The following is an 18984-nucleotide window of genomic DNA, read 5'->3' on the forward strand; positions in this document are numbered from 1 at the left end:
TGCCTGATCATAGCACCTACGTCGCAATAGTCCTGCTGTGGCAGCCAGGACTACCATTGTTATCCAGGAGTAGGGCTGGTATGGGGGGCAGGGGAGCTGTGATTTTCCATGGGAAGGACTACAGCAGCCACCACCTGCCAGCCTCGCCCTCCCTTCCCCTCCTCGCCACCTTCCCCTCCAGGTCATTCCTCTATGGCCCAAACGTCCCAGGGCCCACAGAGAGGAGCCCTGAGGAGGTCGGGGAAAGCATCTTGGGGAAGCATTGCAGGAGGGACTTACCCATCTGGGGATCACAGACAGGTTTTCACTGTGGCTCCTTGTAAATTGTGACCTGGCTCTGGCTCCCTTATGAAAAGAGAGGGCTGGAGGGCCCCAGAATGACAAGAAGAGTAGAACAGCAAGTTGGAGTAGATGCAGGAGGGGGCAGAAGTGGGAAAGTCCCAGGGGCCTTTGCAGCAAGAATTCAAGAACCTTCTCTCCGGGGCTGTATTGTTGAAACCCACTAGTGGATTATGAAATCAGAAGGTTGTAACCAGAATGTTCTGGGAATGGAATGGAATGGAATAGAATAGAATAGAAAAGAAAATATTGGCATATGTCATACATAGTAACAGTAAGAATTGTTCCGTGAACCTTTTGTATGATTTCTACATGTGTTTAATGGGTCGCCAGGTGAAATGAATTTCTTAGTCACTGATGAAACTTTCGAAACTGTTTTAGGGCAAGCTGGGAATTGCTCAGTTTTAATTGCTCAGTATCGGTTCTCCAAATGTGTACTGTGGGTGCATGTTTACAGAGACCAACAAGACAAACAGGGTCCAAACTGCCAGACATACAGCCAGCAAACGAGTAAATGAACACAATTGCTGGAGAGAGAGGGAAGTGCTGGGGAAGGTGGTGGGATGGGGTGGTGTGGTTGAGAGGGAACAGGATAGTCAAGGCAGACCCCACCGAGGAGGTAGGTAGCCGGGCCTGGAGAAAGGCTGTTCCAGACAGAGGGAACAGCATGCACAACTTCAGTGGGGCTTAAAGGACACAGCATGTTTAGAGAAGGGCTAGAGGTGTGGGGAGGCCTGGAGTGTGAGGTGCCAGAGAGAACCGAAGAGGGCATCCCAGGCAGGGGCAGTGCAAGTGCAAAGGGGTGGGGGTGAGAATGAATCCAGCAGGTTCTGGAGACTATGCAGGGATGGAGATGGAACGGCAGGGGCTGAGATTTTTTCCATGTTGGGAGTACAGAGCCAGATTGCAGGGCCTGAGGTGGGGCCTGGGCTCGGTGCTGCCAGCAGTAGGGAGCTATAGAGTGTGCTTGAGCTCAGGAGGGCTCTGGAGAGAAGACAGATTTCTCCATGGGGGTGCTGATCATTAAACGTGTCCTCCTGTGACCTGCCAGCACCCTGCTCTCCCCAGCCATGTGCCCCCTACCCAGTCTGTATCGCTCCCCCTCCTCTTCCTGGGAGCTCTTTCTGACCCTCTCTGAAACCAGACATTGGCCTGGAAAGGGGACATGGGGGACTGATGGGGCTCCCTCGTCCCTCCCTGGCCATGAAGACCCTGCCCAGTCTCACCCCTCCCCCTCTAACAGACCCCCCACAGCCAGACAAGCCTGGGTGGAGGCCCCCCAACCCTCATCTCCAAGGAACTCCAGCTAAAAATACCCCTGGTTCAGAGTTGGGGGGGGTAGGCACAGGACACGTGGAGTCTCCTGCTGAGTGAGGGGAGTGGGAGGAAGGAGGCATGGGGATGGCAGACCCTGGTTCCTCCAGACTGAAGCTTCCCGTTGCCAAGGCAACTGAGGCCCTGGCGCAGCCTATGATGGGAAAGGGATGGGGTCTGTGAGGAGCTAGGCAGCCAGGCCCCCCACCTCCACCCTGATCCCCAAACCCCATAGAGCCCCTCATGGCCCTTCTCACGGTCTCTCTGCCTCTGTGTTTATGTCTGTCATTGTGCCTGGGCTGCTATAACAAAGTGCCACAGACTGGGGGGCCCAAACAACAGAAATGTATTGTCTCGCACTCTGGGGGCTGGAGGTCTGAGATCAAGGTGTCAGTAGGGTGGGTTTCCTGTGAGGCCTCTCTCCTTCGGCTTACAGATGGGGACCTTCTCCCTGTGTCTTCATATCATCTACCCTCTGTACCTCTGTGTCCAAATTTCCTCTTTATAAGGACACCAGCCATATTGATTAGGGCCCAGCCTAATGACCTTGTTCATAACTTGATCACCTCTTCAGAGATCCTGTCTCCAAAGTGTCTGGGGGTTTGGGGGGGCGTTAGGACTTCAACACGTGAGTTCTGGGGTGAACACAATTCAAGCCACAGCAGTGTGTCTGTGACTTTCCTGTTACAGCTTTCTGAGTCTCAGCCTCCCTTTCAGTCTCTCTCTTTCTCCCTGTGACTGTGTCTCCCCCCGTCTCTGTCTGTCTGTCTGTCTCTTGTTCCTTCTCTCCTGCCTCTTTCTTTCCCTCTCATCAGCTCTCTCCCTCCCCTGCTCCCTTCTCTCCACCCTCCCTCTCTCCTGCCGAGAGAGGTGCATGGCTTCCCCTCCCTGGCCTCAGTTTCCCCATCTGCCAAACGGAGCTAAAATCGCCCCAATCCACGCGTGCTGGCTTAGCAGAGCTGATGCGCGTGCAAATGCATTTCAAATCACCGCACGTGATCCGTGTGCAAGGGAGGGGTGAACTCTGACATCATTCTTTGTCATTCTTCTCACCCCCCATCCTCATCTCAGGACAGAGGTCCAGAGAGGGGCACTGACTTGCCCCCAGGCCACACAGCCAGTGGGCCAGAGTGTCCCCCTGGCCAGGGTTTTTTTCCACTCCCCCTGTGATGGGGCGGGAAGCCAGCTGGCAGCCGGGGCCTGGGGGACAGACACAGAGGGGTGGGAAAGATCCGCCCTGTCACCTGAGAGGGCAGCATCCAGCACTTTGGAACACAGCTGTGGGACAGACTCAGAGTTTCCAGCCCACGTGGTGGAAGGGAGAGGGAGGAGGACAGCTGCAGGCCTGTTTCCATTTACTGAGCGCTCAGTATGTCCCAGGCTCCATCTCACGGCTTTGACATGCATCGCCTCTCTTGATGCACACAGAAACCCAAGGTGGCAGGTCCTATCATCCCCATTTTTCAGATGAGGAAACGGAGGCTCTGAAAGGCTGGCACTTGATCAAGGTCACGCGATTAGGACTCTGATTCAAAAACCCCAGTCGGCCACGGTACTGGGGTACCCCACCCCCCTGTCTGCCCACTCCAAGTTTCCAGCCAGGGTCCCAGAGACCTGGCCCTGATTCCACAAGGTGTTGTGGAGTCCAGGGAGTAGATGGACCCATAGAGGCTGAGTGTGGGCCCAGCTTCTGTGTCTCCTCTCACTGTGTGACCCCAGTGGAGCTCATTGCCCTCTCTGGTCCTGTTTTTGCACCTATGAAGTGGGGCTGGCAACAAAGACCAACATGGGGGCAGATATCAGAGTGCCTGCATTTTCAAATCTGCCCCTAGCAGTGGGAGGGGGGGCTTACCCCTGCCCCTGCCCGTACATCCCTATCAGACTGCAATGTTGCCAACCTAATCAGTGCCACTGCTTGGAGCCCTGGAGATACAACCATGAGCAAAACAGACAATCCCTGCCCTCCTGGAGCTCACATTCTAGTGAGAGACAAACAATAAACAAAATAAATAAATTCTAGAATATGGTAGAGAGTACTAATGATTACAGAGGTAAAATAAAGAAAGGAAGGGGTGTAAGGGGTGGTGGGAGGGATGTAATTGTAAACAAAGAGGTCAGAAAAGGCCTCAGTGAGAATATAACATTTGAGAAAGGATTGAAGGAGGTTGAGAAGCAAGCCACACAGAGAACTGGGGGGAAAGCATTGCAGACAGAGGGAACAGCTTGTGCAAAGGCCCTGAGGCAGGAGCAGGCCTGGTATGTTCGAGGAGGCCAGTGTGGCTGGAGAGGCTACAGGGGATGTGGGGTGGGAGAAGAGGTCAAAGATGAAATGGGGCCAGTCCTGCAGGGCCCCGAAGGCTGTGCTGAGGACTTCAGCTTTTACTCTGCATGGGATGGTAGCCAGTGGGGTTGGGAGCTGGAGCCAGACTGATATGACTCTGTTGTCACAGGTTCAATCTGGATATGGAGAATAGGTGGGGAAGTGGGCTTTGATGTGGTGGGTGTGTTTGGGTGTTTTCCTTCTTCTTTTTATTTCCTGCAGTGATTTTACATTTATGTTCTAAAGAATCCACATTTTGTTTCTCCGGCTCTTTCCTGGGTATTACTTTTAAATGCTTCAAAAGTAACAAAGTCCCGAAAGGCACAACATGAAAAGTCTCACCCTCACCATGTCCTCAGGGGGCCCCTGGCCTGCCCACCCTCCCCCTTTTCCTGTCCTGGCTGGAGTGCCTTGGCTGTCACCCTGCCTCTCCTCTCGCTGGGCTCCCCCAGCGCCTCACCGCAAGGTCAAACCAAACTGCCCCATCCCCCAGCCCCCCAGACCTGAAGCACTTCCTGCCCTGCTCCCTGGGAGGCCAAACCACACACTCCTGTCTACGCGTCTGCCCCGGGCCGGCCGTGGGAACCAACCGACAGCCCTCCCCTCCCCTCCCTTCCCTTGCCTGGGCTCCACCCCGCGCCGAGGAGCAGGGAGACCAGGAGGGTGGGGGAGGGTGACATGGAGCCCCCCAGGCCTCTGGATAAACCTGGGCCCTAAATGACAGCCACCTCTCAAAATATCGCTCTAAGGGGACTTTAGTACTGTTGAACCCCTAGGAGTGGACGGGGTCAGGGGTGAGAGGTCCCGTTTGACAGAGGGGAAACTGAGGCCCATAGACGCTCGGCAGCTTGTTCAGGCAGGTGGTGGGGGTGGGATGGCTGGAGCGAGGAAAGGGGAAGCGAGCCAGGCCGCGGCAGCCGTTGATGGTTTGTGGCTTTTGCTGGACCCATGGGGCACCCTGTCTCCCAGGAGCTTGCCGTGATGTTCTTAGCCCTCAGACTCTGCAGAGGGGTTGGGGGTGCAGGCCTGGCTGACCCCGGACTGCGGGGGTCAGGGGTTCAGGTACAGGACGAGTGGGCACTGAATGGAGGCAGGTGACAGGAGCAGGCCCAAGGAACGGGGGGGGGGGCCCATGCGCTATTCAACTTCCTTCTCCCCATGACATGGCACTCTCACTTCTGCCCCGTCCTCACCCACTTGGACCCAAATGACTGAGGCCTGAGCCTCCAGAGGCTCCCCAAGGGGCCATGGGGTAAGTGCCAGGTGTCTGGAGAGCATCTGAGGCCAATCAGAGGACCTGAAACCACCATCAGAGAATGTGACATGCCTGGGGCCTGCCAGGGGCATGGAGGAGAGGGAGAGGACAGGGAGGCCAGCCTAGGTTGCGACTTCCTGCGGTTCTGGGGTCCTGAGCCCCCTTGTTGCTTGGGACAGAGAGGAGTGGCCAGAGCAGGCAAATGTATCCACTCATGAAGCCCTCAGTGCAGGCCTCCCAAACCTGAGCCAGCTCCAGGGTCCAGGTCAAAGGCTTTGGCCCACCTCTAGGGCACAGAGGGCTCAGAAGGCTGGCTCAACTCCAGGTGACCCCACAGATCCGCCTGGTGGGCTCAGCTCTGGCCTCTGACTCAGAAACTCCAGGACCACTAACCAGCTGGTTGACCATCGTGAAGCCACTTCCCCTCTCTGGGCCTCATTCCGATCATTTGCAAGATAAATGACAAACAGATTTCAGTTCATGTGCTGGCTCTGCTTGAATGGAAATGACTTCCTGGAGCACTCTTGACAAGGATTCTGAAGTTGCATTTTAGCTTAGTGGAAAGGAGTGCTAGGATTGATTGGTGATGCCTACCATGGGTGCTAGATAGGCAGTAATGGTACCCATGTCATGTATCTGCCATCCCTGCTCCAGCCTTGTCTCTGGGGGCACATTTGGTGTTAGAACTACTGTTTCTTTTTCTTTTCCTTTTTTCTTTTTTTTAATTGATTTTTATTGGAGTATGGTTGCTTTACAATGTTGTGTTAGCCTCCACTGCACAACAAAATGAATCAGCCATACACATACAGATATCCCCTCGCTTTTGGACTTCCCTCCCATTTATGTACCACAGTGCATTAGGTAGTTCTATACAGTATGTTCCCATCAGTTGTCTCTTTTATAAGTAGTATCAATAATGTATATGTGTCAATCCCAGTCTCCCAATTCCTCCCACCCCACCCCTTTCCCCCTCGGTATCCATACATTTGTTCTCTACATCTGAGTCTCTATTTCTGCTTTGCGAATAAGATCATCTATACCATTTTTCTAGATTCCACATTTATGCATTATTATACGATATTTGCTTTTCTCTTTCTGGCTTACTTCACTCTGTATGACGCTTTCTAGGTCCATCCACATCTCTACAAATGACCCAATTTCATTCCTTTTTATGGCTGAGTAATAGTCCATTGTATATATGTACCACATCTTCTTTATCCATTCCTCTGTTGATGGACCTTTAGGTTGCTTCCATGTCCTGGCTATTGTAAACAGTGCTGCAATGAACATTGGGGTGCATGTGTTTTTTTAAAAAATAAATTTATTTATTTATTTTTGGCTGCATTGGGTCTTCGTTGCTGCGTGCGGGCTTTCTCTAGTTGTGGCGAGCGGGGGCTACTCTTCGTTGCGGTGCGTGGGCTTCTCATTGCAGTGGCTTCTCTTGGTTTTTTGAATTACGGTTTTCTCTGGATATACGCCCAGTAGTGGGATTGCTGGGTCATATGGTAGTTCTATTTTTAAGAACTACTGTTTCTAAGGACACCAGGCACCCCTCTGAAGAGACCAGAGAACTAGTAGACCGATTCCTTAATTGGCTCAACTCCTCCACTCAGTGCTTACTGAGTACCCATTTGCACCGAGTTTCATCCTCAATCCTGGGGTCACAGGACTGGGTCAGAAGCTCACAGTCTGGTGGAAGAGATAAGAGTGGAACCCCACAACTAGGAGGCAAGACAGGAAATGTGTCCTCAAAAAAACAAAAGATAAACACAGTCCCCTGGGAATTCAAAGAAGGCGTGGTTATGTATTTGCTTGAGGTCCATCAGAAAAAGCCTCATGAAGACAGTAACCATTGAATCTGTCTTCAAAGGGAAGATGTGAATTGGGAATAGACAGTATGGACAGACAGGGGAAACAGTGTGACAAAGGTACGCAGACAGGAAAGGGCAGGGAACAGTGTGAGGAACAGCAACTAGGAAAATCTCCCCAAGTTATCTCATCCTGCCTTTGAACATTGCCTCCCAGCCAGGGCAGGTACGAGGCATGTCTGTTGCTCTTCTGTGGCAAAGGAAAGAGAGGGAAGCCAAACACCCTAATCCTCTTTCCCAGACTCGTCCTGGGGAGATTTTTTCCTCAGATAACAGCCTCCTGCCTCAGTCTCTGAGCCAGGGTGAGAGAACTTGGTTTCGTGTCACATGGCTGAGAAAACAGACTCTGGAGTCTGACATCCTGGGCTGACACTTGGGCTCTACCACTTACTGGCAAGTTACTTCATCTCTCTGGGCCTCAGTTTCCCCCTCTGTAGAATGGGATACCACAGACTTATTGGAACAATTAGATGAGGGAGGGAAGGTCTACAACAGAGTCTGGGACATAGCAAGCTCTTGGAATTATTGACCCCTGGCCCATCTCTGTGTGGCATGTTCACTGAGACAGTTTCCAGGAAATGTCTGGGTTCCCCCAAACCTTACCATGGAATCTCTGCCTTGAGTTGGATGGGGAGCATTTCTGGGAACTTCTTAGAGAAGCTTTGCTCGTGCTGTTCCCACGGATGCCCACTTAGTGTGCTCACTTTAGAATGAAAGTTGGCACAGAGTCTCCGAGGGCCTAAAGGCTACAGAGGGGCTTCTCTGGGGCAGCTGCTTCAAGGCTCACTTCCAACGTGTGCAAAAAATGTACGGGGAGACTGTGCCCGAGCACGTGAGCGTGAGTCATCGGCTTGGAACATCCCCGCAAAATCCAGTCTTCCTTCCTTCCTTCATGCAACAAGTGTTTCTTGACAATCTACTATGTGCCATGTACTCGCGGTGATGGCGGGTGGTGAGGAAGGTCTCTCTACCGAGGCAGCGCTGAAGCAGACCTAAGGGAGCCACTCAGCATCTGCGGGAAAAGCCTTCAGGCGGAGGGCACAGCAAGCGCAAAGGCCTTGAAAGGGCTCAGCATTTTAGAGCAGAGGTGTGTGGAGTAGAGAGATGGCGGGGGTAGGAGATGAGGTCACAGAGGCAGGGAGGGCCTGGTCATGCTGAAGACTTTCTAATATCAGGCTGTGATTAATGCAATGACAAAAAACAGTAAGTAAAGTAAGGGCAAAGGCAGAGGGCTTCTCTAGAACAAAGTGGAAGGGAAGATCCCTGATAGGGTGACATTTGAGCAGAAACCTGTGTGAAGTGAGGGCGCAGAGCATGAGGATAATCTGGGGAAGAGCATTCTGAGAGAGGAATCAGCAAGTGCAAAGGCCCTGGGGTGAGGAGATTCCTGGTATGTTTGCAGAATGGCAGGGAGACCAGGGAGGCTGGGGTGGAGTGGGTGAGGGGTGAGCATAGGAGAAACAGAGTTCAAGGGGTAGGTACTGGCTATACTGCGTATGGTAAAGAGGTTGGATTTTACTCTAAGCAAGGTAAGAGCCACAGGGGATTGAGGGCAGCGCAGGAACAGGATCTGATGCAGGGGTGGGCAAGGCAGCGGGACCCATCCCTGCCCTGGGGCAGCCAGGGCTGGCTTCTGGTTAGAGCAGATTTCAAGGCCTGAAGGATTCCTCTGACCCTTTGCCAGGCAGGGCCCCACGAGGGCGGAGCAGAGAGTGAAGGCCGACCCCCCTTCCGGGAGGCCTGTGGGCAGCAGTCTCCTGTCCAGGGCAGGAGGATGTTCTCACTGACTCGGAGGAAACAGCGCATCCCACATCAAAAAGGGGCCTGGGTGGCTCCCACGCTCTGGCATCGTGGGAACCCAGCTACCCTGGGTTCTCGCAGGGGGCCCGCAGATTGAGAGAGGCTGGGGGCCACCTGGGGACTGTCCCCCAGCTTGCCGACGGGTAAATAAAAAACAGCCCCACCATCACGCTCCACTCACAACCCTCCTCCCAGGAGCAAGACTGACTTTTGTAACCCACGGCTCCGTGGTTTTTAAAGCGTACCAGAGATTGAAGGGCTGCTAAGATCTAAAATATTCCCTTTCTGGGGTCCCTCCTGCCTAACTCCCTGGCCAAAGGCTCAGCAAGACTAGCGTCATGAGCTGGACCAGACTTTGGGCATTATATAGACCTGGGGTAGCCAACTGTTCTTGCTGATTGGTAGAGGCTGCCTGGAGAGCTGTGCTGATGATTCTGCTTGGCTTGAGAAAGTGCTGTGATGGATTAGTGATGTCTGCCACAGGTAGGAGACAAGAAGTGGTGGTACTCGTGCCAAATACTTTTCTTTCCACCATTTTACAGATAGCCCTGGAGAGAAGGAAGGATGTTTTCTCATGAGATAGACAGGAAGGAAGGAAGGAAGGGGATGGGAAGACCTGGATACGTAGAGGGCCTTAACAGTGTGTCTACACTAGAAGTGTTTTAGGGACTTCCCTGGTGGTCCAGTGGTTAGGACTATGCATTTCCACCACAGGGGGCATGGGTTCAAACCCTGGTGGGGGAACTAAGATCCTGCATGCCTAATCATAATAATAATACACTAGAAGGGCTTCCCTGGTGGCACAGTGGTTGAGAGTCTGCCTGCCAATGCAGGGGACACGGGTTCAAGCCCTGGTCTGGGAAGATCCCACGTGCCACAGAGCAATTGGGCCCGTGAGCCACAACTACTGAGCCTGCGTGTCTGGAGCCTGTGCTCCACAACAAGACAGGCTGCGACAGTGAGAGGCCCGCGCACCGCGATGAAGAGTGGCCCCCACTTGCCACAACTAGAGAAAGCCCTCGCACAGAAACGAAGACCCAACACAGCCAAAAATAAATAAATTAGTTAAAATAATAATAATAATAATAATAATAATACACTAGAAGTGTTTTGAAGGACAGTTCAGGAAGAGGAGAAGCTGGAGGTGCCTCCATGCTTTCCTGTAAGAGGATGGGGAGGGATGAGATTAGGGTGGTAACACCCCTGCAAGGAAGGTCCTGGAGGATTATGACAGGCCCTGGGAAGGGGCAGGTGGGCACTCAGCCCCCGTCCCTTGGGCCCCAGCAGGCTGCTGAAGGAGAAAATTAGGACACCTCCACTCTCACCCCTGCACCAAACTATGAACTTTATGTGTTTTAACTCATTGAACCTTCACAAGACTCTATCCCCATTACAGATGGGGAAACTGAGGCACAGCATCTTTCCCCCCTCCCACACCTCAGCTGTCCAGCCTCCGGGGGCCCCCAGGGGTACCCACCCTCCGCTGCACCTCCCTCAGGAGCTGTGTTCAGCAACTCTGGGTCACCAGAGTGTTTGGTGACCCCGATGTCTGCTCCAGATGCTGCCACCCCCAGTCAGAGGGGTCTGGGAGGAGTGCCCTGGCCGACCAGGTGTAAGCCCGTGCCGCTGGGCAGCCACAGAGCGGACGGCTGTGTGCAGCGCATGCGTGTGTGTTACTGTGTGTGTAAAGTGTAAGTCCCCCAGCCAAGTGTCTACCTGTCAGTGTTGGGGAGCATGGGTCATGGTGTCTGTGTGTCCCCACGTGCAGGTGGCAGGGTCCCTTTGCAGGCTGCAGACTGTTGGGTGCTTGTGAGGACCAAGGTGCCTTTACCCTGAATTTGGGGGAGGGGCAGCTGTGGCACGAGCTGGCTTCTCCTGTCCAGTTCAGTGTCCTCATGGTGTGTGCACGTGGTATCTCTGTGTGCTGTTCCCTGGAGTGTGTGTGTACGTTTGTATGGTGTTCTCCATGCAGAGGTGTGTGTATCTGTCTGAACCTGTGTGTGTTCATGGGGTGTGTTCCCTGAGGTGTGTCTCTGTGTACCTTTGTATGTATGCGTGCATGGTGTGTATTGCCTGGTGTGTGTGTGTTTGCATGCAAGCGTGTGTGGCACGCTCCCGAAGTATATGTGTGCCTGTGTCTGTATCTATGTACAGGGAGGGGGCTTCCTGGATTGTGTGTGCATGCCTGTGTGTGTGTGTATCTGTCGTGTGTTCCCTGGAGCATGTGTGTACATGCGTGGGGGGCATGTTTTCAGGAGTGTGTGCCTGTTTGAGCAGCGTTCTCTGTCTCTGTGTGTGTGTGTGTGTCCTTGTGCATTTGGCGTGTTCTCCAAGTGTACCTGTGCGTGTATATATAGCCCATGTTCCCCAAGGTTATGTGTGTGTGTTTCTGGACCCACTGCAGCAGCATGAAAACCTGCCAAACGTACCATTTGCTTAAAGACACTTTCCAGCCAGCTTCCTGGTGCCGACTGGACCTGCTGGGGCAGGTGTCCAGGTAGCACTGGCCAGGCTCAGACCTGAGCAGGCAGGCAAATGGGGAAGGAGCTGCAGCAGCTCCTTCCCCAGCTGTCACTGCCCGCATCCCTTCCTGCACTTCCTCCTGGCACATCCCCAAGCCCCTCAGGCTGCCCCGTGGCTTTTATTACACTCCTTCTCTTCATCAAAAGTTACCCATCCAGGCTTCCGTGCCCATCAACAGGAAGATACCAGTTCATCCACAAAACTAAGCCCTGAAGTCTAGACTCAGGCGGGCACACTGTACAGATCACAACAAGATTTCTCCTTCAGCCCTCCCGACAACTTTATAGGTGAGGTATTATTGTCATCCCCATTTTACAGATAAGAAAACAGAGGATCACAGAGTTTAAGTGACTCTCCCCAGCTTATCACTGCAATACTTTCATGGTTTCCTATCCAAGATGGAGAGAAGTTACACCGTAACTTACTGGGTTCAGGTGCAAGAGAGGTGAAATTAGCCAGGATTACACAGCGATGGTGATGATGGTGGTAATGACGGTTAAAGCTATAAGAGTCTTTGTTAGGTACCAGGAATTGTGCTCAGTCCTTGACATGTAGAATTTCACTGACTCTTCACAGCAAACTTAAGGAAGGTGCCATATTATCCCCATTTTACTGATGGGGAAACAGGTTTATGAGAGGTGTGATGATGTGTCACGTGCCAACAAGCTGCTTAACGGTGGAGCAGAAAGATGCAAGGAGCTCTGGATGATTCCAAAAGCCAGTCCTCTTTGGAGGGAGGGGCAAAGAGGGGAAGCAGGCTACATTTTCCTAGGGCCTCTTCATTTGAAGAGGTGACAGTGCCTTAGTCACAGGAACTGACATCAGTAAATATTCCAGAGGGGGGAAATGTTCATCATCAAATGTCTTTGGGAAACCTGGATTTACCATTGCTAACCATATATCCTTATGCAGGACTTATCAGAGCCTTGAATATGCCCATATGTGTTGTGAATTTCCAAGTGGGAGACAGTGAAGTGTTTCCTAACTGATCCCTAAATCCTCCTTTCCCAGAACCTTTTATGGGGATCAGTGCTCCATATAGCAAAGTTTGAGAGCAGCTAGAATGGCTAAATCACAAATAGTTGGGTTTCAGGCACAGTGGCCAATGAAAGGGAGCAGTTGGGAGCCAAGTGCTCTCACCAGGGAGGAGGCCAGCTGTGGAGTAGGGGAGGGTCAGTACTAAGTCTAGGGGTTCATTCCATTGTCACAGGGGCGGAGGTCCTGGTTACACCACACCCCATAATAGAAGGATGTCGGAGTAGGAATGGAGTTCCCTGGTGGTCGTTCTAGATAACTGGGACAGGCACAAACAGGTCAGAGTGTGGCCACGAGCCAGAGCCAGAAGGCAAAGCAGAGCCCCCTGATCTTCTGGTGTGGGGGTGCTGCAGCCTCTTCTCTTCTCCCCTCAGGGTCCCTGCGCTCCCGGTGAAGAACTTGAATGGTACGGGGCCGGTCCACCCGGCCCTGGCAGGTGAGTCCAGTCCGGCCCCTTGGCTTCGGCCCCTTGGCTCCGCCCCCTTGGAGGGCGTGGCCAAGAGGACACACCCCCTGCCTTTGGGCCATAACACTGGGGTCCATGGGGCCAGCAGAAGGGACTCCACTTGGCTTCAACCTTGGGTGGGCGCTAAGTGGGCGGGGCCCATCGGGCACCCCACCCACCCATCTGAGGATTCCTGGGCTTACCAGGTGGGCGGACTCTGGGGAGAGACCCCATGGGTCCACGCGATGTTGGGAGAGCAGGGCGGGCGGGGCCTGGATGAGCATCCCGCCCCCTGACTGTCGCCACCGCCCCCCAGGGATGACGGGGATCCTGCTCTGCGCTGCGGGGCTGCCCGTGTGCCTGACGCGGGCGCCCAAGCCCATCCTGCACCCACCGCCCGTGAGCAAGAGCGACGTCAAGCCCGTGCCCGGCGTGCCCGGGGTGTGCCGCAAGACCAAGAAGAAGCACCTCAAGAAGAGTATGCCTCCCGCGCCCGATCCTGACCCCTGAACTTGACCCCGCTAACCTTTGACCGCAACCCCTTTGGCTCTTCAACTCCAATTTGGTCTAAAGACTTGTGACCCCATCTCAGTTCTGGTTCCCTGACCCCATTCGCCACCAACTCCGATTACATCAAACCTCAGGCAACCCTTGACATGTGACTCCTGCCAACCCTTACAGCTTCTGACCCCACCCCTATGACCCGTGACCCTGTCCTCAGCCAAGCCCTCAGGACTAGACTCTGGGTACCCTCAAGCCCACCCCCACTCTGTCCTTGCAGGTAAGAACCCTGAGGATGTGGTTCGAAGGTACATGCAGAAGGTGAAGAACCCACCTGATGAGGTGAGCCCCTAGGGGAGGTACCTGTGCGGAGGAGGTCAGGCAGCCTCACCTCCCCACTTGGTTCTAGGTGTTACAGTCTCTTCTCCCGGTTTGTGGGTTTGCCTTCTCACTTTCTTTACAGCGTCTTTTGATGAACAGGAATGCTGCGTTTAACAGAATCACATTGATCAATCTTAGTTTTCACAGCCTTTTTTTTTTTTTTTTTGGCTGCGTTGGGTCTTCGTTGCTGCGCGTGGGTCCTCTCCAGCCGCAGTGAGCGGGGGCCACTCCTCTCCTCGGCGTGCAGTCCTCTCACCGCAGCGGCCCCTCCCGTTTGCAGCTTATTTTTACCCATATTTTCCACCAAACGTGTTTAAGTTTTGCTTTTGATAGTTAAGCCTTTAATCCGTCTGGAGGGGGGTGTGAGCAAGCCATCTCTTCCTCTGCATGTATCTGAATTCAGTACCTGGGGGTGTCCTCTCCTTTTGATAGATGGGGACCAGAGAGGGGGCGGTCTCTTGCCCTTGGGGGATAGGGGGTCTGGCCCCTGCCCAGGAGCAGCGCTGACTGCGGAGGGGTGTCCCGCCCTCCCCAGTCCTCAGTCTCCCCGTCTGTGCTCCCTCCCCCAGGACTGTACCATCTGCATGGAGCGGCTGGTCACGGCCTCTGGCTACGAGGGCGTGCTACGGCACAAGGGCGTGCGACCTGAGCTCGTGGGCCGCCTGGGCCGCTGTGGCCACATGTACCACCTGCTGTGCCTCGTGGCCATGTACTCCAATGGCAACAAGGTAGGCTGGGTGGGGCAGTGGGTGGGGGGTAGGCAGGGGGGCCGGGCGGGGCCAGGACACCTGGGGACCTCACGGCCACTCTCCCCCACCCCAGGATGGCAGCCTGCAGTGCCCCACCTGCAAGGCCATCTACGGGGAGAAGACGGGCACTCAGCCACCCGGGAAGATGGAGTTTCACCTCATCCCCCACTCGCTGCCCGGCTTCGCTGACACCCAGACCATCCGCATCGTCTACGACATCCCCACAGGCATCCAGGTGAGCCCCCAGGCCCCTGGCTTTGAGCCCTCCCGAGGCCACCGCCACCGCCGCTGTCTGTGTTTCAAGCCCCTGCTGCCTCTCCCACAGGGCCCCGAGCACCCCAACCCAGGCAAGAAGTTCACTGCAAGAGGCTTCCCACGCCACTGCTATCTGCCCAACAACGAGAAGGGCCGGAAGGTGGGTGCCGTGAGGGCGGGGGGTGTGGGAGCAGGCTGGGCCCCCAGCCGCCATCAGCTGGACCTGTGGTCCCCGTTCTCCCCAGTCCCTGCACCAGCACTGACCATAACCACCCAGTGTGTGTGTGTGTGTGTGTGTGTGTGTGTGTGTGTGTGTGTCTAGCCCTGCCAGTCGCCTCACACACCTCATCTCATTCACCAGCCTGCAGAAGTCAAGATCTTGACCTCGTTTTAGAGATAAAGAAACGAAGCCTCAGAGAGGGCAAGTAACTTGCCCAAGGTCACACAGCTAGTAAACAGTGGAGCCTGGATTGGAACCCAAGCAGTCTAGGTTCTTCACTGCCATGCTAGAGACTGTCTGCTTTTACTTTTTGTTTTTCAAGAGAAGCCAGAAATTCTGATTTTCATGTGAAATCCCCAGGTTTTTGAATATTGCCAACGAAGTCACAAAGTGGCTGTTTGATACAGCATGAGGTCCAAACCAAACACAGCTGAGGGCCATCAGTTTGAGACCCTTCACCCCAAAGAAACAGGCTGATAACATGGAAAGTGCTTTTACTGGGGAGCTCAGAGTGGGAGTCAGTCTAGGGAAGGAAGTGGCCAAGCTGGGCAGCCACAGGGAATCCTGCAGGGGAGCCACAGTGTGGTCAGGGAGGGACTCAAGCTGTGGGTGGGGCTGGCTGTGACCCTCGCCTGCCCCGCCCTCTAGGTGCTGAGGCTGCTCATCACCGCCTGGGAGCGGAGACTTATCTTCACCATCGGCACATCCAACACCACGGGCGAGTCGGACACCGTGGTGTGGAACGAGATCCACCACAAGACCGAGTTTGGATCCAACCTCACGGGCCACGGCTACCCGGACGCTAGCTACCTAGACAACGTGCTGGCAGAGCTCACAGCCCAGGGTGTGTCCGAGGCTGTGGCCAAGGCCTGAGGCCCAAGGCTGCCCACCTTTCCTCCTGCTTTGCCCCTGGTCCAGCACATGCAGCACATGCCTCCCTCCGCCAGGTGTGTCCTGGCGGCCCAGGTTCAGGGCTGGGGAGGAGCCTGCAGGAGGAACCAGAAGCGTTCCCAGGATCTGGCTGGTAGCTGTTGGGATGATGGGAGGATGGCAGGCCAGCCGGCTTCGACCCTATAGCTACCTGAGAAGGTCGCAAGGGTGTACCGGAAACCACAGCAACCTCCCTACCAAAAAGACAGAGCCCCACCCCCTCACGCAAACACACGTGTCCTGTTGAACACATGCACGCACACCCACGTGCCTCTACTTACCCCCAGACTGGGGGGGAAGAGACAGAAAGACCCCTGTGATGATACTCCATGTGGATTCCCATCTGTGTCTCTATCGCATCTGTACAGGCTTGTCTGCAAACAAAAGGACTCGGGTCAAGCACTTAGGGGCCTGGTGAGGGTCCGGGAGAAAAGGGGGCACTTGGGAGCCTCAGCCTCCCCCCATCTCTGCTACCCACTAATGGGCAATTGTGGGCCCACAGGGTGGAAGCTCCCAGAATATTCAGCAGTTTTGCCAAGGGGCGGGCCAGGGAGACAGACGAGGAGAATCTTATTTTGTGCTTGTGTCTCTTCATCCTTCTGGGACCCTGACCCCCTTCTTCTCCCCTGCCATCCCCAGGCCTTACGTCTGTCCCTGATAAAGGCACTGTTTTCCTTTCCTCCCCACCCCATCCTCTCCACCAAATCGCTCCCAATGTCAAGATCCAAAGGCTGGAGCATCTGGCTTCAGGAATGAGACAAGGAGGCCTGGCTTAGGCCAGCAGGTTTAAAAAGCAGACCGGACAGCAAAGAGTCCATTTCCCTTTCCTAGGGAGTGGGCAGTGGGGTGGCTGATGGTCTCGGCCAACCAGGGGCCTGTTGCCCAGGCAACGCACCAGCTCTGCCTCTGTTGATTGGCTGCCACGGCGGAAGTCAGCCAAGATTTAAAGGGACGCCAGTGATTGCTCTTTTGAAAATCTACCAGTCCCACTGTGGGTGGAGAAATAAATTGTCTTTCTCCTCCTCCGCTGGGTCTTTTCCTGTCAAGAAGGGGTGTGCGTGGCTCTGTTTCTGGGAGCTTTCGGTCCATCTCATGGGGGAGCTTGCAACAAAATGATGACCCAGGACCATTGCCCCGTCAGCCTTGGGCAGCTGGAGATGGAGGGTCCCCATACTTCTCTTGTCCTGGGACAGGCAGGGAGTGTGATGGTGGCAGAGGCGGACCCTCCCAATCCTAGTCCCCAAGAGGGCACAGGTGAAAGCTCTGCTCTCAAGCACGGGCACGGCAATGCACACAGCTGCTCCCTGGTACAATTACCAGGAATGAGGACTTGGGCTGGGAGCTGCGAGCCTCCTGGAAAGTATGGAGGAGCCGGGAGACGCCGTGATCGGCTCGCTGGAACCTCAGAGCCCCAGCCTCTGCCCTCAGGGCGGAGGACCAGGTTCTGTCTAGGGAGAGACAGGGACGTAACCCGGGATCTGCAGCAAGTCTCCTGTCAGTCTCTGCAACATCCCAGGATGCTAGGAGGCTGTGGTGGACGCCGCGGCTCCAGGCGACCCCTTCCGGCCACGCTCAGGATAGCACTGCATCTGGTCCATGTCGCCGCCACCACACCCCACTCCCCCAGCCAGATAGGGTTAGGTTTCTGTCCTACCCTCTAGTCACACAAAACTGGAAATGAGTCTTTGGAGGCCCTTCCAATTCTGCCAGTTGGGTGTTCCCAAACATTTTACCTCCTGTGATTAATTCTCAAACAAAATCTCACCTCAATATATAAAATCACCCAGCCCCATGGTCCTCAAATCTCATGTGCATCCACATCACCTGTGGAACTTGTTTCAAACCCTGATTCCTGCCCTCACGCTCCCTCAGATTCTGATTCAGGAGATCTGGGGACGGTCCCAGGAATCTGCATTTCTAGCAGACAACTTGAGGGTGGGCTTTGAACCACAGTCTGAGAAATCCCTCCCTGGCTCCCATGCTATCCCCATGGAACCCATTTTGAAGACCACACATCTAGACTCGCTCCCTCCTCATTTTATACAGGGTAAACTGAGGCTCAAAGAGAGGGAAAGAGCCTGGTCCAAAGTCTCCCAAGGGTCTGAGTCACGCACGCTGGGCTCTCAGCCTCAGTTATTCCTGAGGGCACCTGATTCTGGAGGCTTGTGGTTAGGATTCTCAGCCAAGGACGGGGTTCAGGAGGATCAATGTGGCTACAGGGATTGGCAGACATGAAAACAGGAAGGGCTGAGCCTGTTTAGTGCCTATCTGGGGCAACAAGGCCACATGGGCATCAGGGATTCAGGTACAGCTGTATCCAGCAGCTCAGGGCCAGGCTGGCCATGTCAGTGTGGGTAGAGGCCAGTCGTGTGAAGCAGAAACCTCAGGCTGAGATAAGTGGGTCAGGTTCCTTATTCCATCCACTCCAGGGTGCCTCAATCCTGAGGGTAAGACTCATTCAGTGCAAGGATGGTCCCCTGCCAAAGGGTTTCCATGCCTGGGTTCTGGGCTTAGGACATATGGGATTAGGATATCTCCAGGAGCCTGCAAGCCACAGCATCCACGAGGTACCGGACAGCCACGAGGAGACTCCTGGGCCAGGGGACGCTGAGAAGGGCCCACCGGCTCTTTCCGCCTGCTTTCAGGCTGGCTCTGGCGTGTCCTCAGGGCCTCAGGGGGCCTGGAGCCACCTTCCGCTACTCCTGAGGCTGGAACTCCTCGTGGGCTTGATCCAGGTCTGTGAGCACCTCCAGCAGACGGGCAGCTGCCTCTCTCTGTTGAGCCAGGGCATCAGGACAGGCCCCTGGGAGAAAGAAAAGGAGGCCACAGGGGCTCAGTGAGGCCAGGGAAGGCTGCTGTAATTCAGATCCAGTGGCTTCCTCAGGCTCCATATGTGCCTGGTGCCCTGAGATCCTAAAATGTGCCAGGGCCACATACACACAGCCCTCTGGCCTGCTGGTGGACGGGAAAGAGGAGAGTGGGAAGGGAGGACAGGGCGGAGTGCTGAGCAAGTTGTGGGAGGTATCAGAGACGGCAAAGAAAAGGGACC

General features: G+C 54.7%; 2 protein-coding genes across 6 annotated transcripts in view; one reads left to right on the top strand and one right to left on the bottom strand.

Moving 5' to 3' along the window:
• DTX1 (deltex E3 ubiquitin ligase 1) overlaps positions 1 to 17500 on the top strand; it is a 38154-nt gene extending 20654 nt beyond the window's left edge. The window contains exons 4-10 of the mRNA XM_082639929.1: positions 12829 to 12890; positions 13216 to 13377; positions 13681 to 13742; positions 14351 to 14509; positions 14604 to 14765; positions 14856 to 14945; positions 15654 to 17500. Of these exons, the coding sequence (XP_082496055.1) occupies positions 12829 to 12890; positions 13216 to 13377; positions 13681 to 13742; positions 14351 to 14509; positions 14604 to 14765; positions 14856 to 14945; positions 15654 to 15878 (922 nt within the window). The 3' untranslated portion in view covers positions 15879 to 17500. The remainder of the gene's footprint in view (positions 1 to 12828; positions 12891 to 13215; positions 13378 to 13680; positions 13743 to 14350; positions 14510 to 14603; positions 14766 to 14855; positions 14946 to 15653) is intronic.
• A 205-nt stretch (positions 17501 to 17705) lies between these two features.
• RASAL1 (RAS protein activator like 1) overlaps positions 17706 to 18984 on the bottom strand; it is a 47874-nt gene continuing 46595 nt past the window's right edge. For all 5 annotated transcript variants that reach the window (XM_082641507.1, XM_082641506.1, XM_082641505.1 and 2 more), the window contains one exon: positions 17706 to 18738. In XM_082641507.1, coding sequence (XP_082497633.1) covers positions 18632 to 18738 — 107 coding nt within the window. In that variant the 3' untranslated portion in view covers positions 17706 to 18631. The remainder of the gene's footprint in view (positions 18739 to 18984) is intronic.

The sequence above is a fragment of the Mesoplodon mirus genome, assembly GCF_964341445.2.
Source record: "Mesoplodon mirus genome assembly, chromosome: 13".
Lineage (NCBI taxonomy): Eukaryota > Metazoa > Chordata > Mammalia > Artiodactyla > Ziphiidae > Mesoplodon > Mesoplodon mirus.